Source organism: Mustelus asterias, chromosome 6 (genome assembly GCF_964213995.1).
Source record: "Mustelus asterias chromosome 6, sMusAst1.hap1.1, whole genome shotgun sequence".
Taxonomy (NCBI): domain Eukaryota; kingdom Metazoa; phylum Chordata; class Chondrichthyes; order Carcharhiniformes; family Triakidae; genus Mustelus; species Mustelus asterias.
This window is the reverse complement of record NC_135806.1, coordinates 117,521,763-117,545,755: the sequence shown is the minus strand read 5'-3', so window position 1 is coordinate 117,545,755 and position 23,993 is coordinate 117,521,763. Positions and strand designations below refer to the sequence as shown.

General features: G+C 46.5%; 1 protein-coding gene across 3 annotated transcripts in view; it reads left to right on the top strand.

The window, feature by feature from the left end:
* Nucleotides 1-23,993, top strand: part of erbin (erbb2 interacting protein) — a 247,254-nt gene that overhangs the window by 118,139 nt on the left and 105,122 nt on the right. For all 3 annotated transcript variants that reach the window (XM_078215035.1, XM_078215036.1, XM_078215034.1), the window contains exon 4: nt 13,694-13,772. In XM_078215035.1, the coding sequence (XP_078071161.1) occupies nt 13,694-13,772 (79 nt within the window). The remainder of the gene's footprint in view (nt 1-13,693; nt 13,773-23,993) is intronic.

Sequence of the window (23,993 nt, the reverse complement as noted above, 5' to 3'; positions counted from 1 at the left end):
TTTGGTGTCTTTGTACACTAGTCGCTGAAAGTAAGCTTGCAAGTGCAGCAAGCGGTAGAGAAGGCAAATGGTATATGAGCCTTCATACTGGGAGGATTCGAGTGCGTGATAGTTGTCTTACTGCAGTTATACTGGGCCTTGATGAGACCACAACTGGAATGTTGCGTGCAGTTTTGGCCTCCTTATCTGAGGAAGGATTTTCTAGCTATGGAGGGAGTGCAGTGAAGGTTTACTAGACTGATTTCTGGGATGGCGGGACTGACGTATGAGGAAAGATTGAGTTGGTTATTATATGCACTAGAGTTTAGAAGAATGAGGAGGGAATCTTGTTAAAACCTAGAAAATTCTAACAGGATTAGACAGGATTGTGACTAATAAATAATCTATATATCTATCTACCATCTACAAGATGTACTGCAGTAACTTACAAGGCCGTTTTGAGTTGTTCCCTTTATACCTAGGATCTGCTAAAAGACAAAACCAAACCAGTCAGTTAGAGCAGTAGTTTTTGAAAACTTTGGCATGGATTCACGAAGAAGTGCTCACGGTCATGTTCTGGTGTTAATATTTATTCCATCCTGCATTACACGTACTAACTGTATTAAAATCTGAAGTCACTTTGATGATTTTGTACAAATGTATTGGTCCAGAGTCTTGACGGTTGTAGAAGATAAACAGGGAAAACTAATGTTTCTACCCACTTGAAACCGAATAATTGCATCCATCTGAAGTGGCGTTGAAGCATTTGTATTTCATTACAGATCGTAAAAAAAATCAACATAATTTTCCAGCCCCCCTCACTGCAATGGTTTTTTTGCGTTATAATGTGTACATGATTCTTTGTCTCACAAATTTTTCAGACCTTTTTGACTTCATCTACTCTCATCCCTATGATAAAGCGGAGGTGGTTAGGGACAGAAAATTGGAGATGTAACCTGACCAGGGGCATCGGATGAGTCAGGAATGTAGGTGACAAGAGACTGGACAAGGGGAGAGAAACTAGTGTCACGATAGGAAGAAATCAGTTCATTGCGGCAAGAATAGGTTGCAACAATAGTAGGCTAGGACTGTCCTGTTTGTGGCTCTTGGGAGGTAGGCAGAAGCAGTCAGTTTGGGGTTGATCCAGCTGAGGTTGGAGGCTGTGGAAGGAAGATCTCCAGAGGAGATGAGGTTATTGACAGTCCTGATGATGATGGCTTGATGTGCTGTGGAACCATGATGTAGAGGGAGGTAGGGTGCCAGGAAGCTGACCACTGGGAGGTGGATGTCAGTTCACCGGACAAAAGCAGCGCAGCTCTTGTTAGCAGGTTTGATAATGTTGGGCTTGGACAACGGATTGCCACAAGTTGAGCAGAAATCAGGTAGAAGCTGGGACTTTCTCCTTGGAGGAGCTGCTCAAAACATGAATGATTTTGATGGACCAGGTAAGGAGAAACTGTTTCCACGTGGCAGAGGAGTTGGTGATCGGGGAACCCAATTATTGCAGTTGGCAAAAATAGAGGAAGATGAGACTTTTTTTTGCAGTGAGGTCTGACTGTAATGTGCTGCCTGAAAGGATGGTGGAAGCAGATTCAATAGTAACTTCCAAAAGGAAATTGGATAAATACCTGAGAGAAATGTTTGCAGGTCTGGGGAATGATCAGGGAAGTGGGACTAATTACACGGCTCTTTCAAAGAGCTAACACAGGCATGATGAGCCGAATGGCTTCTTTCTGTCAGGTAGCAATCTGTGATTCAGGTGCTGCAAGCATCCAGGCAACTTTCAGGGTTGACCTCCATGGTGCATCTATAGTTCTGACATTTCAGCCTTTTATCCATTAGTTTTGTAAACTTTTTAATTAAAATCCCAAAAGGGATTTTGCTGGTTTATACTCGGCTGTTCTCATTTGAGTTCCTGTTGACAGAGATCAGATTTTTGAAAACCTGTTTTTGAATCCGACTCCATAGTTAGTCACATGCTAAAATATGAAAATATTTACCTTGATTCTTGTGAACGTATTCTTTCCCATGCAAATCACTTCCTGGTGCATTGTGTAACTTTTCATGTGAGTCATATTAGTTTGTGCGTGGATTATCTATTATGCAAAGCATATATTGTACATAAGACCTGTGGATTGTCACTGATATTGTGATAGTGTGTATTACCATTGGGTGGGTATTATTTCACATTGTGTTGTCACCCAGTATTGTGTGCACAGGTGATTTCTGTGCAGCACATTAACCTGTGTTGCCTTAAGATAAACCTTTTCGAGCAATGATTTCAACAAGATCGATTGTTAAGCAGAAAAGTTACTCGAAAGCCTAACCGTTTATGAAATATGTAGTTTTTCATTCACTTGCTGTAATAATTTTGTCTAATATTTTCCCCAGTGTAGCACGCTCAATTTTTACTCATTCACGTGAACTGCACTAAGTCATCAATACTAAATAGTCAACACTTGGTCTCCAAAGTGAGTTTTGATTGTTTTTCTTTGAGACACCCCCAGCTCCATCTCCAGCCTCGCTGGAGTGATGGTCACTGTCACTGCCCAGTAATTTGTCTGATCTTTCTCTTCGCCCTGCTTGTAACTGCAACACTATATTTTGATGACAAAAGTGGAAGAAGATGGGTGAAGGTCACACATGATCGAGGCTAAACACCCATCTTTCAAAAATCCCCTCTGGTCCTGTGTACCCTCCATTTTTGCGCTGACCTGTCGTAAAATAATTGCGAAGGAAAACTAGTAAACTATCCCATAGAATGAAAGTTTTCAAAGGTGCAAGTGGGTTGGTTGAACTTTGCAATTAACATGGATAAAGTGAGGAAGGAGCTATGTGGCGTTCAATAGTTAAGAGAAAAGGCCAATTTTCCAACATTGGTGTTCTGACCATTTCCAACAGAGACGCTATACGTAGAAGACCGTAAAGACACAATGTTTCTGATGAGAGGTGTTTTGATGAAAGGTCCACTACCTGAAATGTTAAATCTCCATCGACGCTGCCAAACTGGCTGACTATATCGAGCATTTTCTGTTTTTGGTTCTGCAGTCCAGCGTTTTTGACGGCTCTTAGTCAAATGATGAGTAAATGATCTAATTTGAAAACTTAGTTGGCATGTGAGCACTTGCACCTTTATTTGAGATAGTCTTTTTGTTGAAGGTTCAGTATAGGTGTTCCGCATTGGATCTGCACTTGATTTGCTTGAGGTGTAAGCATTTTCCCACTGAACTCTCTTACTATTTTCTAAAGTCAGCTGATTCATTTTGAAATAAAGAAGGAGCAGAGGTAATTTATTCCACAACACTGCACGGTTAAATGTTTTATGCTGGGCAGCTTGAAACTAATTTGGGGAAGGATGTTTTGCATTTAAAATTTTTTAAACAAACTGCCCCATTGTCATGTGCTAACATTTGGACAATATTTCCGCAGACGCCCTTTTTATGCGGAGTGATTCTGCAGTAAATAAATGCCCTGGGCATGAAGAAATTTGCAGCATTTTCAGTAAAGCTGTATGGAATACAGCTAATTGCACTCATTTGAAGAACTGATTATTTTTAGTCATATAAATTGAATTCTTTTTGTTGTAAGCAACTATTCATTACTCCAAAGATGCTTCATAATGTATGAAATGGGAAAAAAAAAATCCTGACACTCATTGCTTGGGTCAGTATGATGCATTGTATCAAGTATCTTTGCCTATGTGCATTAATTGGATTATTTCAAGTCTCTTGTATCACAACAGCAGTTTTCCAGGATTTCCAAAAAAACTCTTGCTGTCATCAACTAAACTGAGCACCAACTAAATGACAATTAACATGGTTTCGTTCACTGTGTATAATTAATATAAAATGATTGTGGCGGTAAGTTTTTAGACTTGGACAAAAACATAGGGCCATAATTTACAGTCAAGATATAATGGTGATGTTGTTTGCCGTTACTTAAGCACCCTCGGGCGTGAATCAAGGTTGGTGTTTTTCCCTCCTGGTGCCAGGGTCAAGAATGGTCAATGAACAGCTGCAGAATACACTGAGGGGCAGGGTGAGCAGCCAGCAGCCTGGTCTATGTCAGTACTAACAATATAGCTAAAAGAAGGATGAGGTTCTATAGGCAGGGCTAGAAAAGAAGCTAGCAAACAGGACTTGAAGGTAGTAGTCTCCGGATTACTCCAGTATTGACGTGTTAGAGAATACAGCAATAGAAAGGTGGGGAAGATGAAAGCATGACTGGAGGATGGTGCAGGATATGTGTGAAAGAGGGGCAGGTGTGTGCGCTTGCGAGCGAGGGGGGAGGTGTCTGTGCATCCGTGTGAGAGGGGGATTTGGTGTGCGTGCTTGAGGAGATGTGTGTATGTGCATGAATGCGAGGGAGGAGGTGTGTGCATGTGCTTGCAAACGAGAAGTGTGTGTGTGTGTGTGTGTGTGTGTGTGTGTGTGTGTGTGTGTGTGTGTGTGTGTGTGTGTGTGTGTGTGTGTGTGTGTGTAACGGGGAGGTAGGTGTGTGTGTGTGTAACGGGGAGGTAGGTGTGTGTGTGTGTAACGGGGAGGTAGGTGTGTGTGTGTGTAACGGGGAGGTAGGTGTGTGTGTGTGTAACGGGGAGGTAGGTGTGTGTGTGTGTGACGGGGAGGTAGGTGTGTGTGTGTGTGTGACGGGGAGGTAGGTGTGTGTGTGTGTGACGGGGAGGTAGGTGTGTGTGTGTGTGTGTAACGGGGAGGTAGGTGTGTGTGTGTGTGACTGGGAGGTAGGTGTGTGTGTGTGTGTGTAACGGGGAGGTAGGTGTGTGTGTGTAACGGGGAGGTAGGTGTGTGTGTGTGTGTGTGTGTGTGTAACGGGGAGGTAGGTGTGTGTGTGTGTAATGGGGAGGTAGGTGTGTGTGTGTAACGGGGAGGTAGGTGTGTGTGTGTGTGTGTGTGTAACGGGGAGGTAGGTGTGTGTGTGTGTGTGTGTAACGGGGAGGTAGGTGTGTGTGTGTGTGTAACGGGGAGGTAGGTGTGTGTGTGTGTGTAACGGGGAGGTAGGTGTGTGTGTGTGTAACGGGGAGGTAGGTGTGTGTGTGTGTAACGGGGAGGTAGGTGTGTGTGTGTGTAACGGGGAGGTAGGTGTGTGTGTGTGTAACGGGGAGGTAGGTGTGTGTGTGTGTAACGGGGAGGTAGGTGTGTGTGTGTGTGTAACGGGGAGGTAGGTGTGTGTGTGTGTAACGGGGAGGTAGGTGTGTGTGTGTGTAACGGGGAGGTGTGTGTGTGTGTAACGGGGAGGTGTGTGTGTGTGTAACGGGGAGGTAGGTGTGTGTGTGTAACGGGGAGGTAGGTGTGTGTGTAACGGGGAGGTGTGTGTGTGTGTGTAACGGGGAGGTGTGTGTGTGTGTGTGTGTGTGTAACGGGGAGGTGTGTGTGTGTGTGTGTGTGTAACGGGGAGGTGTGTGTGTGTGTAACGGGGAGGTAGGTGTGTGTGTGTGTAACGGGGAGGTGTGTGTGTGTGTAATGGGGAGGTGTGTGTGTGTGTGTAATGGGGAGGTGTGTGTGTGTGTGTAACGGGGAGGTGTGTGTGTGTGTAACGGGGAGGTAGGTGTGTGTGTGTGTAACGGGGAGGTGTGTGTGTGTGTAATGGGGAGGTGTGTGTAACGGGGAGGTGTATGTGTGTGTAACGGGGAGGTAGGTGTGTGTGTGTGTAACGGGGAGGTGTGTGTGTGTGTAATGGGGAGGTGTGTGTGTGTGTAATGGGGAGGTGTGTGTGTGTGTAACGGGGAGGTGTGTGTGTGTGTCATGGGGAGGTGTGTGTGTGTGTAACGGGGAGGTAGGTGTGTGTGTGTGTGTGGAACGGGGAGGTGTGTGTGTGTGTGTAATGGGGAGGTGTGTGTGTGTGTAACGGGGAGGTAGGTGTGTGTGTGTGTCAGCTAGGATTTGTTTTTGGTACAGGGAGTGCAGTAAGTCCTCACTATAGGTTGTGATGTCATTTGTTTTTTTCTCTTGCTTCAGTTATCCAACCTTTTCTTCAAACATCTGCCGGTCTGCTTCACAGGGATCCTGACCTTTACTCTCCTCCCGGTCTGCTTCACAGGGATCCTGACCTGCTGCACACTCTCCTCCCGGTCTGCTTCACAGAGATCCTGACCTTTACTCTCCTCCCGGTCTGCTTCACAGAGATCCTGACCTGCAGCACACTCTCCTCCCGGTCTGCTTCACAGAGATCCTGACCTGCAGCACACTCTCCTCCCGGTCTGCTTCACAGAGATCCTGACCTGCAGCACACTCTCCTCCCGGTCTGCTTCACAGGGATCCTGACCTGCAGCACACTCTCCTCCCGGTCTGCTTCACAGAGATCCTGACCTGCAGCACACTCCTCCCGGTCTGCTTCACAGAGATCCTGACCTTTACTCTCCTCCCGGTCTGCTTCACAGAGATCCTGACCTGCAGCACACTCTCCTCCCGGTCTGCTTCACAGAGATCCTGACCTTTACTCTCCTCCCGGTCTGCTTCACAGGGATCCTGACCTGCAGCACACTCTCCTCCCGGTCTGCTTCACAGAGATCCTGACCTGCAGCACACTCCTCCCGGTCTGCTTCACAGAGATCCTGACCTGCAGCACACTCTCCTCCCGGTCTGCTTCACAGAGATCCTGACCTGCAGCACACTCTCCTCCCGGTCTGCTTCACAGAGATCCTGACCTTTACTCTCCTCCCGGTCTGCTTCACAGGGATCCTGACCTGCAGCACACTCTCCTCCCGGTCTGCTTCACAGAGATCCTGACCTGCAGCACACTCTCCTCCCGGTCTGCTTCACAGAGATCCTGACCTGCAGCACACTCTCCTCCCGGTCTGCTTCACAGAGATCCTGACCTGCAGCACACTCTCCTCCCGGTCTGCTTCACAGAGATCCTGACCTGCAGCACACTCCTCCCGGTCTGCTTCACAGGGATCCTGACCTGCAGCACACTCTCCTCCCGGTCTGCTTCACAGAGATCCTGACCTGCAGCACACACCTCCTGGTCTGCTTCACAGAGATCCTGACCTGCAGCACACTCTCCTCCCGGTCTGCTTCACAGGGATCCTGACCTGCAGCACACTCTCCTCCCGGTCTGCTTCACAGGGATCCTGACCTGCAGCACACTCCTCCCGGTCTGCTTCACAGAGATCCTGACCTGCAGCACACTCTCCCCCCGGTCTGCTTCACAGGGACCCTGACCTGCAGCACACTCTCCTCCCGGTCTGCTTCACAGAGATCCTGACCTGCAGCACACTCTCCCCCCGGTCTGCTTCACAGGGATCCTGACCTGCAGCACACTCCTCCCGGTCTGCTTCACAGAGATCCTGACCTGCAGCACACTCTCCTCCCGGTCTGCTTCACAGAGATCCTGACCTGCAGCACACTCCTCCCGGTCTGCTTCACAGAGATCCTGACCTGCAGCACACTCTCCCCCCGGTCTGCTTCACAGAGATCCTGACCTGCAGCACACACTCCTCCCGGTCTGCTTCACAGAGATCCTGACCTGCAGCACACTCTCCTCCCGGTCTGCTTCACAGAGATCCTGACCTTTACTCTCCTCCCGGTCTGCTTCACAGAGATCCTGACCTGCAGCACACACTCCTCCTGGTCTGCTTCACAGGGATCCTGACCTGCAGCACACTCTCCTCCCGGTCTGCTTCACAGAGATCCTGACCTGCAGCACACTCTCCTCCCGGTCTGCTTCACAGAGATCCTGACCTGCAGCACACTCTCCTCCCGGTCTGCTTCACAGGGATCCTGACCTGCAGCACACTCTCCTCCCGGTCTGCTTCACAGGGATCCTGACCTGCAGCACACTCTCCTCCCGGTCTGCTTCACAGGGATCCTGACCTGCAGCACACTCTCCTCCCGGTCTGCTTCACAGAGATCCTGACCTGCAGCACACTCTCCTCCCGGTCTGCTTCACAGAGATCCTGACCTTTACTCTCCTCCCGGTCTGCTTCACAGAGATCCTGACCTGCAGCACACTCCTCCTGGTCTGCTTCACAGGGATCCTGACCTGCAGCACACTCCTCCCGGTCTGCTTCACAGAGATCCTGACCTGCAGCACACACTCCTCCTGGTCTGCTTCACAGGGATCCTGACCTGCAGCACACTCTCCTCCCGGTCTGCTTCACAGGGATCCTGACCTGCAGCACACTCTCCTCCCGGTCTGCTTCACAGAGATCCTGACCTGCAGCACACTCTCCTCCCGGTCTGCTTCACAGAGATCCTGACCTGCAGCACACTCTCCTCCCGGTCTGCTTCACAGAGATCCTGACCTTTACTCTCCTCCCGGTCTGCTTCACAGAGATCCTGACCTGCAGCACACTCCCCCCGGTCTGCTTCACAGGGATCCTGACCTTTACTCTCCTCCCGGTCTGCTTCACAGGGATCCTGACCTGCAGCACACTCTCCTCCCGGTCTGCTTCACAGAGATCCTGACCTGCAGCACTCTCCTCCTGGTCTGCTTCACAGGGATCCTGACCTGCAGCACACTCTCCTCCCGGTCTGCTTCACAGAGATCCTGACCTGCAGCACTCTCCTCCTGGTCTGCTTCACAGGGATCCTGACCTGCAGCACTCTCCTCCTGGTCTGCTTCACAGAGATCCTGACCTGCAGCACTCTCCTCCCGGTCTGCTTCACAGGGATCCTGACCTGCAGCACTCTCCTCCCGGTCTGCTTCACAGAGATCCTGACCTGCAGCACTCTCCTCCTGGTCTGCTTCACAGGGATCCTGACCTGCAGCACACTCTCCTCCCGGTCTGCTTCACAGAGATCCTGACCTGCAGCACTCTCCTCCTGGTCTGCTTCACAGGGATCCTGACCTGCAGCACACTCTCCTCCCGGTCTGCTTCACAGAGATCCTGACCTGCAGCACACTCTCCTCCCGGTCTGCTTCACAGGGATCCTGACCTGCAGCACTCTCCTCCTGGTCTGCTTCACAGAGATCCTGACCTGCAGCACACTCTCCTCCTGGTCTGCTTCACAGGGATCCTGACCTGCAGCACACTCTCCTCCCGGTCTGCTTCACAGAGATCCTGACCTGCAGCACACTCTCCTCCTGGTCTGCTTCACAGGGATCCTGACCTGCAGCACACTCTCCTCCCGGTCTGCTTCACAGGGATCCTGACCTGCAGCACTCTCCTCCTGGTCTGCTTCACAGGGAACCTGACCTGCAGCACACTCTCCTCCTGGTCTGCTTCACAGGGATCCTGACCTGCAGCACTCTCCTCCCGGTCTGCTTCACAGAGATCCTGACCTGCAGCACACACTCCTCCCGGTCTGCTTCACAGGGATCCTGACCTGCAGCACACTCTCCTCCCGGTCTGCTTCACAGAGATCCTGACCTGCAGCACACTCCTCCCGGTCTGCTTCACAGGGAACCTGACCTGCAGCACACTCTCCTCCTGGTCTGCTTCACAGGGATCCTGACCTGCAGCACTCTCCTCCCGGTCTGCTTCACAGAGATCCTGACCTGCAGCACACACTCCTCCCGGTCTGCTTCACAGGGATCCTGACCTGCAGCACACTCTCCTCCCGGTCTGCTTCACAGAGATCCTGACCTGCAGCACACTCTCCTCCCGGTCTGCTTCACAGAGATCCTGACCTGCAGCACACTCTCCCCCCGGTCTGCTTCACAGGGATCCTGACCTGCAGCACACTCTCCTCCCGGTCTGCTTCACAGAGATCCTGACCTGCAGCACACTCCTCCCGGTCTGCTTCACAGAGATCCTGACCTGCAGCACACTCTCCTCCCGGTCTGCTTCACAGAGATCCTGACCTGCAGCACACTCTCCTCCCGGTCTGCTTCACAGAGATCCTGACCTGCAGCACACTCCTCCAGGTCTGCTTCACAGGGATCCTGACCTGCAGCACACTCTCCTCCCGGTCTGCTTCACAGAGATCCTGACCTGCAGCACACTCCTCCCGGTCTGCTTCACAGGGAACCTGACCTGCAGCACACTCCTCCCGGTCTGCTTCACAGAGATCCTGACCTGCAGCACACTCTCCTCCCGGTCTGCTTCACAGAGATCCTGACCTGCAGCACACTCTCCTCCCGGTCTGCTTCACAGAGATCCTGACCTTTACTCTCCTCCCGGTCTGCTTCACAGAGATCCTGACCTGCAGCACACTCCTCCAGGTCTGCTTCACAGGGAACCTGACCTGCAGCACACTCTCCTCCCGGTCTGCTTCACAGGGAACCTGACCTGCAGCACACTCCTCCTGGTCTGCTTCACAGAGATCCTGACCTGCAGCACACTCTCCTCCCGGTCTGCTTCACAGAGATCCTGACCTGCAGCACACTCTCCTCCAGGTCTGCTTCACAGGGAACCTGACCTGCAGCACACTCCTCCCGGTCTGCTTCACAGAGATCCTGACCTTTACTCTCCTCCCGGTCTGCTTCACAGAGATCCTGATCTGCAGCACACTCTCCTCCTGGTCTGCTTCACAGGGAACCTGACCTTTACTCTCCTCCCGGTCTGCTTCACAGGGATCCTGACCTGCAGCACACACCTCCCGGTCTGCTTCACAGGGAACCTGACCTTTACTCTCCTCCCGGTCTGCTTCACAGGGATCCTGACCTGCAGCACACTCTCCTCCTGGTCTGCTTCACAGGGAACCTGACCTTTACTCTCCTCCCGGTCTGCTTCACAGGGATCCTGACCTGCAGCACATTCCTCCCGGTCTGCTTCACTGAACCTGACGTTATGCATGCTTCTGGCCTGGTTCACTTGTACACTAGCCCTTTTAAGACATGAATGACTGATGCACTCCAGGGATTGGTGGTGGTCGAGAATATGCACAAAACTTTCAATTTAAGAGCAACCCGGCAAGTATTTATCTTTTACAGCTCTTCTGTGAAAGAAATAGTCTGTAATATTTGCCGTGCAATAGTTCTAATGATGTGCATGTTGCCATTTTACAAATGGTTCTATGTACCAACATGCTTCCAGCCCAGAATCAATGGGCTGGAAGGCCCCATTTAACACTATACTTTCTACGTATATTTATATTACAAGGAGTTGTAATTTAATCATCCCACATTTGAACCTAATTCAGAGTTTTTCTTGTTGAGTCACCGATTCTTATGTGCAGAATTTATTGATGAAAAGTTCAACAGAGTAACATCCTTTGCATGAAGTTTGCTGATTTACACATTACACATTAGTCAGTTTTAATTTGAATAAAGAATTGACATCTTGTAGTGCCCAGTGGTAAAGGCCGTGTATCCCTTGCCCAAAAGCCTTGGAGCCGATGCGTTTTGGTTTTCAGGCGCTGCTGTATATAGAGTAGGCCCAGACCTACTTAACTTACAATAGCCTAAGCCTCGGCATTCTACAGTCTACAAGTACAAGGTTGCTGCTTCTCCATTTGTCAACTGTCTCTCATTCTACTTCTTTCTTGTTAACACTTATTACACCTGCATTACTTTATTCACCATGCAAGTGAACTGTATGGCCATTCAAGAAGAAATTCCATTTTTGGATGTGCGGACAAAGGATATTCATTTGACTGTACTGCATATAAGTTTAATCTAACAAGACAGAACAGGCATGCCAGCTTGCAGATTCTCAGTGAGATATTTCACTGCATGGTTGGTTGATGGGTGGTGTCTGTGGTGATGTAGTATTGTACCTCTCCAACTGCTCCTTTACCATCTCTTAATTTTTTAAAGAGAGATTGTGCAACTCTCAAATTAAGCAAAGTGTGGTTCAAACTCTTATTTTTTATAATCATGTGCTCTGCTGAGCAACCTCACAGATTTTAATTCGGCTTCTGATTCAGGTTCTTGAAAAATTTAGTAGTGAAAACTGAAAGAGATTGTGCACGGTCTGTGAAAGGGGACTGCTTTGCTTGGGTCAAAGGCCACTCTCTTCCTCCTTTCCTCCTCCTCTCTAATGACCATTTGAGAGCAGATCTTTCACCTTTTCTAGTGTTTATACTCGTGAGTAAGAAGTCTCACAACAGGTTAAAGTCCAAGAGGTTTATTTGGAATCACAAGCTTTCGGAGTGCTGCTCCTTCATCAGGTGACTCATGAAATAGCAAAGCAACCTGTATTAAATCAAAAGCTATGTAGTGAAAATGCATTTTCAGTAGTCCTGCTAACTGCCCTTCATGTCACACTAATATGTGGACCAGCAGCATGCTACACTGTAATACCCTAACCAGGCCATGATGGTAATAGTAAGCAAAGAAAGCTGGCCTTCTGGTCTGCAGTACTGGTTTCTGCCATTCAGAGCTCAGAACAGGCAGTGTGAAACAGAAATTCTCATCTGTAAATACTTGGCTTCCATCCATCTGCACGCTGGGGAAAAACTCAAATTCCATACTTGATCAGCATGACCACTGATTTGCAATTTTTACTGGAAAACCAAACACACAACAAGACCCCCAAAGGTTTATGAACCACAAAAGTACATTTAATTACTTGGTTACCATAACTCATGGCCTCGCCAATCACATCACATTTCTTTTGGAAGTCGTTCTAAACGATAAACCGACAAATTGTTGGCAAGTGGATTGTGGTTTTGAATGTTCCTATTTTAGGTTATTTGGAGCTTATTTGCAATGATACTGAGTCGTTTTGCACTAACGCAATTTAGGATTTGAATGGGTTGGTTGTCTGACAGGCTAATCAAACTTGTTGAATTTAAACACATGTTTCCACTTAACTTGTGTGATACAATTGTCTGTAGTGAAACATTGTATGGAACTACAATTACTGTGCACGGTTCTGGTCACCCTATTATAGAAAGGATATTATTGAACTAGAAAGAGTGCAGAAAAGATTTACTATGATGTCACCGGGACTTGATAGATTGAGTTATAAGGAGAGGCTGGATAGACTGGGACTTTTTTCTCTGGGGCGTAGAAGGCTGAGGGGTGATCTTAAAGAGGTCTATAAAATAATGAGGGGCATAGATCCGCTAGATAGTCAATATTATTTCCCAAAGGTAGGGGAGTCTAAAACTAAAGGGTATAGATTTAAGCTGAGAGGGGAGAGATACAAAAGGGTCCAGAGAGGCAATTGTTTCACACAGTGGGAGGTGAGTATCTGGAACAAGCTGCCAGAGGTCGTAGTAGAGTGGGTACAATTTTGTATTTTAAAAAGCGTTTACATGGGTAAGATGGGTACTGGGGGATATGGGCCAAACGCGGGCAATTGGGACTAGCTTAGGGGTTAATAAAAAAGGGCAGCATGGACAAGTTGGGCCGAAGGGGCTGTTTCCATACTGTAAACCTCTGTAACTGAGTCTAGTAAGTTTCTTGTATTATCAAAAATACGAGTGACATAATGTCTTTATTTGATAGGTTGAGCATCAATAGTGCTGTAACTGAAGCCACCAGCAAGATTGTTTCTTGGCTTAATAAGGTCCGGTCATTTTGTATTGTACTGTGCACCAAGAGGAATGCAGCTTTCCTTGTGTAAATGGCTGTAAGAACAAGATTGCAGTAGTTTAATCAGTCAGATTTGCTGTTTAAAGTCATGAAGGATTTATTACAATGTAAGCACGTCTATGCTTTGTAATAGTGGTAAACACATTTCAGACTAAACTAAAATAAAAAAGTGCCCGAAGGAAGTCAGAAAGGTCACTCTAGATTTATCTGTGGCGTTTATTTATAGCCACAGTACGTCTTCATTTTGTTCTGCTGAGTCCATCTTTCATTTCGCAGAGAAATTAGTGAATGTAATGATTGCGTATATAAAACAAAATCTTGTGTCTTTCAGGGATTCAAGAATTTCCAGAAAATATCAAAAACTGCAAGGTCCTATCTGTGGTGGAGGCTAGTGTAAACCCTATATCAAAGTAAGTTTCCACTGACTTTTCCTCCAGTTGATTCATTTATGATCATCCGTTAATTTCTGTGTACATATTGACATTTTATTTGTTTTGATGCCAGTTTGGAAGATTGATTCTGCTAAAATTATTTATTTTCCAGACATCTTGCCTATTATCCACTCGATGCTTGCAGCTTACTGAGTTAGAACATGCTGTATTTACTTGAAATCTCTAAGTTGCCCTTTCTTTGCAGAAGTTTAAAGTTGTATTGGGTGAATGTGAGATATGTGCAAAAATATAAACAATATATTATAAACAAGTCTTTGACTTGTTTATAATTTTTTTTAATTTGCTGAAGGATTTAGACATCGCTGGCTGGGCAAACATTCATTGTTCATCCCTAATTGCCCTCGAGAAGGTGGTGGTGAACTGCTGCAGTCCACGTGTTGCAGGAACACCCACACTATCCCGGGACTTGCGACAATAAATCAAATCAATCACAGTGCTGTTAGGAAGGGAGTCCCAGGATTTTGACCGAGCGACCAGCATAGGAATGGCAATATAGTTCCAAGTCAGGGTGGTGAGTGGTTTGGAGGGGAACTTGCAGGTGGTCGGTTCCCATGCACCTGCTGGCCTTGTCCTTCTGGGTTGTAGAAGTTGCAGGTTTGGAAGGCACTGTCGAAGAATCCTTGGTGAATTGTTGCACTGCCTCTTGTAGATGACACACACGGCTGCCACTGTGCGTCGATGGTGTAGGGACTGAATATTGAAGGTAGCCAATCAAATGGCTGTCCTGCATGGTTGAGAGTTTCTTGAGTGTTGTTGGAGCTGCGCTCCTCCAGGCAAGTGGAAAGTATTCCATCACACTCTTGACTTGTGCCCTGCAGATGGTAACGGCTTTGAGGAGTCAGGAGGTGAGTTATTCTCTGCAAAATTCCCAGCCTCTGACTTAATCTTATAGACACAGTATTTATGTGGCTAGTCCAGTTCTGTTTCTGGTCACTGGTAACCCTCTGGTATTAGCATTGTCTCACAATTTTAGTTTCTAAAAATGGACTACGTTTTTATGAAGCCTTCCTTCCTCATTCGCAATTCTGTGTGCGAGTACTTTTTGTTCCCTTCAGTGCTTTGGGTGTTATATTTGGTTACAACTTATGACTCTGGATCAGGCTTCCAAGTTGTTGGCACAGTTCAGTTGGGGGTCAGTAAGTGTTTTTTGTAAGATAGACAATGTATGAGATGTAAGGCATTTTACTAAGGGAAACAAGCACAAGATTCAGAAGCTGGATAGTCAGAAACTTTTTCCCAGGGTGCAAGAGTCAATTACTAGGGGGTATAGGTTTAAGGTGTGAGGGGCAAAGTTTAAAGGAGATGTACGAGGCAAGTTTTTTTACACCGAGGATGGTGGGTGCCTGCAGCTTGCTGCCGGGGGAGGTAGTGGAAGCAGGTGCAATAGTGACTTTCAAGGGGCGTCTGGACATGTACATGAATAGAATGGGAATAGAGGGATATGGTCCCTGGAAGGGTAGGGGGTTTTAGTTCAGTCGGGCAGCATGGTCGGTGCAGGCTTGGAGGGCCGAAGGGCCTGTTCCTGTGCTGTAATTTTCTTTGCTCTTATTCCAGTTTTTTTGCACAAACAGAATAAACTTCAGTAATCAAGGTTAGAAAGATAAAACAATTTGCAATATCTTGTACCTCATGTCAATTCTGAATGTTAGAGCACATGCGAATTATCAGACAAACGGTCAAACACACTGCATTGCAAAATAAAAGGCACATACAACCAATTCAGATCCCGTGGATTTCTCAGCAACCATCCAGATGTCTGTAAACTTTTGAGTCAACTTGTCTTTGTTGAAAGTCTGTTTCTCTTTTGAGGGGCGGTGAGTCTTCATTCTTCCCTTCTGAAGAGCTCGCATGGGATTTCCTTCCAAAATTTCCCTACTCAGACTGTGCCAACAACTGCTCACCTTGGAGGGTTTCAGTCTCATCTTACTGAGACACTGATCCCATAGATTTCTGAATTTGCACTCTCGCACTAACTCGCAAGCACAATCCTCGCTCTTCAGCCATGCTGAGCAGAACACCACTTCTCCAAAGAGTCACCTTTGTCCCAGCATGGAATCACCAACCTATCTCCAGAACCCTCACTACTTGAAGCCTGCCAACCGCAGCACTTCCATTTTTTGGAACCTCTTTCTTCTTTCCACTGCCCGTGGTTCAAGTTGGTGGCTATCTCCCAATGGTTCCCTCCCTGCTTTGTTTTCTCTCTCTGGGTCCTCTTCCTCTCCCTTCTCCCTGGGTTCCCTTTTTATGACTTCTCCCTGTCCCCACTCAGGGACTCCTCTCTGTTTTGGCACCGCACTCCTGGGTCCTGTGATCAGGTTTTTGTGCCGTTTTCTTCATCATGAAGGCGCCCTAAGAACTTGTCCCTGGCAACTGTGCATGTGCTATCCACTGTTGATCTGCGCATGCGCGGAAATTCCCGAGGTCCGTTGGGACTTGTAGTTCCCAACCACTGCTTGTTGATAAAGTGGGGATATGGCATAAATTTACGAGGCACAAAGGTTAACAAGCGTGAAGTTGATAGGACAAAAATGTATTCAAAGTATAGCTTTGTGAATAAAAATTGACAGAAACAACTATCGAGGAACAATGGGCTGCTTAAAGAGGAGGATATTCTGGTAGTGTTGAGGTAATTCCAATGATGGACAAAAGAACCAGAGCTCCCTGGGTGACAAAAGAAATAAAGAGTAAGAAGAAGCAGGCAGAGGTTAGGGGGATCAGCGGGTTAAATACTAGGGGTTGCGGGGATATGGTGGGGGTGGGTTGGGGTAAGATACTCTGTTGGAGAGTTGGTGCAGACTCGATGCACTGTAGGGATTCTATGAAGTCTTCAATCGGCATATAAATAGAGGGTAGTAAGAGGTGAGGTGAACTGATGATTCACCAAAAAGGGAATCTGTGCCTGACAGAAGAAGGTACGATTGAAATACTAAATGAGTGCTTTGCGTCCGTCTTTGCTAAGAAGGAAGATGCTGCCAAAAGCAAAGTGATGTACTGAAAGGGCAAAAAAATTAGAGAAACCTTGAAGTTGATAAGGACTGGATGGGTTGCATCCAAAGATGCTGAGAGGAGTAAAGGTGGAAATTCCTGCAGCATTGACAATCCCATGAGGGCAGGGAAGGTAAAGAGGACATTTCATAGAATCCCTACAGTGCAGAAGGAGGCCATTTGGCCCGTTAAGTCTTCACTGACACCACAATTGCATCCCCATAACGCCACGAATTTACCCTGCGAATCCCCCTGATGCTAAGGGGCAATTTAACATAGTGTGTGTGTTTGGACTGTGGGAGGAAACTGAAGAGCCCAGGGGAAACCCACGCAGACACTGGGAGAATGTACGTGCACACGTGGAACAAAAGGGCAAGTGATGATGGCAAGATATGAAGTTTGCTGGTGGCAGGAAACAAAGTAGTGAAATTTTTGTTTAGACTAGCGCAAGATAAATAGTGGCCTTCCCCAGGAGCCAGTGCTGGGACCCATGCTTTTCTCAATATATAGTAATGGCTGAGACTTTGGTGCACAGGTCACCACTTCAGATGAGACAAGACTTGAAAGTAATGTGAACTGCGAGGGGATAATGATAGACTTCGGGGACAGACAGGCTGGTGGAATGGCATTCGAGTGACAGATAAAATCTAGTGCGGAGAAGTGTGAACTGACAAAATTTGGGAAGAAGGATGCGGGGAGTTAATATAAAATAAAGGATGCAATTCTAAAGGGGTGCAGGATCAGGGGGACCTGGGGATATATGTGCACAAATTATTAAAGGTCGCAGGGCAGAATGAAAAAGTGGTTTATAAAGTATATGGGATCACTTTTACAAATAATGAATGGAAATAATACGTAGGCCTTTTAAAGTCCTTGTACAATGATAGACTTTGGGGATAGGCCACTATTTATCTTGCGTTAGTCCAAGCAAAAATTTCACTACTTTGTTTCCTGTCACCAACCAGCTTCATATCTTGCCGTCATCACTTACCCTTTCGTCCCACGGTTTTTAACTTTGCAGGTAAGCCTATTATGTGATTTTAGATAGATGAGTAGAGGGAAACTGTTCATCAAAGAAATCACATATAAATCACTTGTTAACTCTGTGACAGCATTCTGGGCACCAGACTTTAGGAAGGATGTTATGGCCTCTGAGAGGATGCAGTGGAAATTTACCAGAATGATTCCGGGTATTGAGTGACTTTAGCGATGTGAAGCGACCCAAGTATCTGGTGGAGTAAATCAGGGAAAGTTTCCACTGCTGACGAGTTTGATAACCAGAGAACAGGGATTTAGGGTAAGTGTCAGACAACAGATACAAAAATGTCTTTTCAGAATTGTTATCTGGAATGCAGGACCTGACGGGGTGATGGGAATGGGTTCAATTGTAACTCCCAAAGCAGGACTGGATGTATATTGAAAGGAAACGTTTGCATGATTAACAGAAAAAGAGTGGGGGAGGAGAGATTGGTATTGATTGCACAGATTGTTCAAAGAATCAGAACCGGCACAGTGGACTGAATCGCTTCTTCTGCTGAAGAATTGTGGTTGAAAAGGAATTGTTTGTGGAAAAATCAAATAGATGAACACGGCAAGTACAAGGCATGTGATCTGGATGGCATGCACCATAAGCGATTGATAGAAGTCAGAGGAGATGGCGGAGGCAGTGGCCACAATTTTTAAACCTTCAAATTAGCAAATTATGCTGTGGAACTGGAGTGTAGCCAAAGTAATCTCTTTAATCAAGGAGGGAATGATGGATGAACAGCTTAAGTACAGACCAGGACACTTCACATTAATTGTGCGAGAAGCAGTACACTTGACGTTAGTTATGGGCAAACAATTATAAACCGTAATTCAAGTTCAAATTAATGAGCATTTAGATATGGTGGGTTAATCAAGGACAGCTGACATGGATTTGATAAAGGAAAATGCTGTTTGATTAACTTAACATGATGTGTCTCTTAAGAACCAAGTAAGAAAAAAAAAAAATCTAAGAGAAATATAGCAGCATGGGTATAAAACTATATAGACTGGAAACAGTGTAACTGGCTGTTTTTTCAGTTGGTGAATGGTTGGAAGTGATGTAGAACATGGAACAGTACAGCACAGAACAGGCCCTTCGGCCCACGATGTTGTGCCGAGCTTTATCTGAAACCAAGATCAAGCTATCCCACTCCCTATCATCCTGGTGTGCTCCATGTGCCTATCCAATAACCGCTTAAATGTTCCTAAAGTGTCTGACTCCACTATCACTGCAGGCAGTCCATTCCACACCCCAACCACTCTCTGAGCAAAGAACCTACCTCGGACATCTTTCCTATATCTCCCACCATGAACCCTATAGTCATGCGCCCTCGTAATAGCTCCATCCACCCGAGGAAATAGTCTTTGAACGTTCACTCTATCTATCTATCCCCTTCATCATTTTATAAACCTCTATTAAGTCTCCCCTCAACCTCCTCCGCTCCAGAGAGAACAGCCCTAGCTCCCTCAATCTTTCCTCATAAGACCTATCCTCCAAACCAGGCAGCATCCTGGTAAATCTCCTTTGCACTCTTTCCAGCGCTTCCACATCCTTCTTATAGTGAGGTGACCAGAACTGCACACACTATTCCAAATGTGGTCTCACCAAGGTCCTGTACAGTTGCAGCATAACTCCACGGCTCTTAAACTCCAACCCCCTGTTAATAAAAGCTAACACACTTCACGTCTCTGGCCTTCTGTGCTGTACTGTTCCATGTTCTACATCACTTCCAACCATTCACCAACTGAAAAAACAGCCAGTTACACTGTTTCCAGTCTATATAGTTTTATACCCATGCTGCTATATTTCTCTTAGATTATTTTTTTTTCTTACTCTTCTTAAGAGACACATCATGTTAAGTTAATCAAACAGCATTTTCCTTTATCAAATCCATGTCAGCTGTCCTTGATTATCTACTTGAGTGGCAACCTTCAGAGATCTGTGGATATGGACCTCAACATCTCTCTGTTCCTCCACAGTCTTCAGAACCCTACCTTTGACCCTGTAATCCACATTTAAATTTGTCCTACCAAAATGAAACCTTGTATCAAGCATTTGCTTTTGTTACCTTTATTTAACATGTATGTAAAATATATAATGATTTGAATTGGACATAGAACTTGCAATTTCAAAACTTGCTGACAAAACAAAACCAGAAGATTTGACAAATGACAGGACTGTAAAAAGTGCACAAATTACTTAATTATTAAGAGAGGTGAGCTGGCAGGCATATAAGGTGAGCTAGTAGGTATGTACAGTTTATGATGTGAATATGTGTGACAGTAATATTCTTTGGGGTCCAATCAAGAGATACATGTATAAAGAAAGAATGTACATTTGCAAAACTTCCTTGATGACCTCAGCAAATCGTTAAGTGCTTCTCAGCCAATTAAGTACTTCTGTATAGATGCTATGGTAACATGGCAGCTTATTTGCATTCAAACAGGTTTTAAAGCAACAAGGTGATGGGAAGATTTCTTTTTGTCTTTGGAGGCCATCTAAGTCAAAGGACATTGTTTCATTGCCATAGTTCCTTAGGGTAGAGTCCTAGGCCCAACCACCTTCAGCTGCTTCATTAATGGCCTCTTCTTCATCTGGAGGTCACAAGTGCAAATGTTCACTGATAATTGCACTGTTAGTTCTGTCCACAGTTACTTGGATAATGAACCAGTCTGGCTCTGCATGCAACAGGACCTGAACAGTATCCAGACTTAGACTGATAGGTAACGAGCAGCATCTGCAACTCTCAAATGCCAGGCAGTGATCACCTCCTGCACAAGTGATTTTAATCACCTCCCTTGAGATTCAATGATATGACCAACACTGAATTCCTCACCATCCACATTCTGGTGGTTACAATTGACGAGAAACTTAATTAGACCAACCAGTGCCACAAGCGCAGGCCAGAGACGTGATATTCAGTTGACATTGAGTTCATGGACTCATCTCGTGACTTCCCAAAGCCTTTCCACTACCTACAGGGCACAAATCAGGAGTGCAGTGAAATAATTTCCACTTGCCTAAATAAGTGCAAGAAACTTCGGCAGCATACACCACGAGAGAACAATCTACTTGATTGACTCCCCAGCCACCACTTTAAACATTCATTCTCTCCACTGTTCAATAGCACTGCCAAGTGGTGCTATAATGGTATAATTACCGTGGCTACAAAAGCAGATCGGAAGCTGGGAATTCTGCAACAAGTATCTCGCCCTACTGCCCAGGCCTGTCCACTATCTACAAGGTACAAGTGATGCAATACTTTATACTTAGGGCGGCACGATGGGACAGTAGTTAGTACTGCTTCCTCACAGCGCCAGGGACCCGGGTTTGATTCCCGACTTGGCACTGTCTGTGTGGAGTTTGCACATTCTCCCTGTGTCTGTGTGGGTTTCCTCCGGGTGCTCCAGTTTCCTCCCACAGTCAAAAGATGTGCGGCTAGGTGGATTGGCCATGCTAAAATTGTCCTTCAGTGTCAAGAGGGGCTAGCTAGGGTAAATGCACGGGGTTATGGGGATAGGGCCTGGGTGGGATTGTGGTTGGTGCAGACTCGATGCGCCAAATGGCCTCCTTCTGCACTGTAGGATTCTATGACTTGCCTGAATGAGTGCGGCTCCAACAACGCTCAAGAAGCTTGTTACCACTCAGTGTTACAAAAGTCGACCTGATTGGCACCTGATCCATTCCCTCCCTCCACCACCAATGCACAATGGCAACAGTGTGTATAATCTACAAGATGCACTGTAGGAAGGATGCTCTTTCCAAACCCGTGATGTTTACCACCTAGAAGTCCAAAGGCAGCAGATGCATGGGAACAAGTTTCCCTCCAACTTGTACACCATCCTGACTTGGAGCGATCCTGCTGTTCCTTCACTTTCAAAATCCTGGAGAACTGTGGATGACCCTACAACACATGAACTACTGTGGCTCAAGGAGGTGACACCGCCACCACCTTCATAAGGGCAATTAGGGTTGGGCAATAAGTGCTGACCTAGCCAGCGGCGCCCACACCCCATGAAGGAATACATTTTAAAAAGTTAGCACACAGTGACAGCAGTGTATACCATCTATAAGATGCACTGCTGCAACTTGCCACGGCTCCTTTGCCAGCTCCATGTAAAACAAGCAAGTTCTACTATCTGGAAGGACATGGGTGGCAGGTGCATGGAGAAACACCAATTTCTTGGAACTATATTGCTGTCCCTTCGCTGTTGTAGGGTCCAAATCCCGAAAGTGCCTACCTAATGGCGCTTTGGGAGTAATGTCATCGTTGGGCTGCAGCTGTTCAAAATGTGACTCACCATCACCATTTTGAGATCATTTGTGCATGTGCTATAATTGCTGGCCTTGCCGGCTCCCATGGCATAACAATCTTCTCAAAAAATGGCCAAATAATTTGTTTTAGCGACATGTGTTGAGAAATGAATACTAACCAGAATACAGGGAGAGATTCTCTTTGAATAGTGTTTTAGAAACCCGGGTATAGTGGGCCTCACAGCACCAGGGACCCGGGTTCGATTTCCGGCTTGGGTCACTGTCTGTGTGGAGTTTGCACGTTCTCCCTGTGTCTGCGTGGGTTTCCTCCGGGTGCTCCGGTTTCCTCCCACATTCTGAAAGAAGTGCTGGTTAAGTGCATTGACCCGAACAGGCGCCAGACTGTGGCGACTAGGGGAATTTCACAGTAACTTCATTGCAGTGTTAATGTACGCCTTACTTGTGACTAATAAATAAACTTTTACTTTAGAGGGCATGAGGTGAGGGGAGATTCAAAAGAAGTTTCTAACATTATGTAAGATTTTGACAGGCTGAATGGAAAAAGGTTATTTGCTCTGGATGGAGAGCCAATGACGAGGAACTTAATAACTTAACATGATAAAGTGTGGAGGATTTTCTTCAAAGAGCGAGTTGTGCTGCGCCAGAGGGAATGCAGAAACCATTGCATTTTTTAAGAGCACATTGAAAAATATTTGAGATATAGGAAGATGCAGAATAATTGGGAAGAGGGCTGGACAGTGTAATTAGATTTAAATTATTGAAGATGAGCCAGTGGTTGTATTCTATACTATAAACTATCTGTCATCCATTCAATCTTGTACCCATGTTAGTATGCTTTTAAATGAGAAAATGGCATTCAGCTAATCCAGTTAGTTGTCTTATTTTAAGCCGAGCATTGCCATCATTGTTTTTTGTTCGTGCCTGACCCACTCCACGTTACTTGCGTTTCAAATGAAATGGGGTGGCACAGTGGCTAGCACTGTTGCCTCACAGCGCCCGGGTCCTGGATTCAATTTCTGGCTTGGGTTACTGTTAGTGCGGAGTCTGCATATTTTCCCGTGTCTGCATGGCTTTCCTCCGAGTGCTCCAGTTTCCTCCCACAGTCCGAAAGACATGCTGATCACGTACATTGGCCATGCGAGATTCTCCCTCAGTGTACCCAAACAGGTGCCGGAGTGTGGCGACTAGGGGATTTTCACAGTAACTTCATTGCAGTATTAAGACCATAAGACCATAAGACATAGGAGCGGAAGTAAGGCCATTCGGCCCATCGAGTCCACTCCACCATTCAATCATGGTTGATTTCAACTCCATTTACCCGCTCTCTCCCCATAGCCCTTAATTCCTCGAGAAATCAAGAATTTATCAATTTCTGTCTTGAAGACGCTCAACGTCTCGGCCTCCACAGCCCTCTGTGGCAATGAATTCCACAGACCCACCACTCTCTGGCTGAAGAAATTTCTCCTCATCTCTGTTCTAAAGTGACTCCCTTTTATTCTAAGGCTGTGCCCCCGCGTCCTAGTCTCCCCTGTTAATGGAAACAACTTCCCTACGTCCATCCTATCTAAGCCGTTCATTATCTTGTAAGTTTCTATCAGATCTCCCCTCAACCTCCTAAACTCCAATGAATATAATCCCACGATCCTTATTAATGTAAGCCTACTTGTGAGACTAATAAATAAACTTTAAACTTGAAATCCACTTTAGTTGGTCCTAATCGAGTCCACAAGTCAGTGACTTGGGTGGTCATTTTCTCAATGCGAAGGTCTTAATGGGGAAAAATATATAGGTGGGATCTCTGGTCTGGAGAAACTGTGTCAATTTTGACACATGGATGTGAAACAGGAGCATGTTTTGACTGCATCTTGCTTTGTAACCTAGAGTTCCTGCCT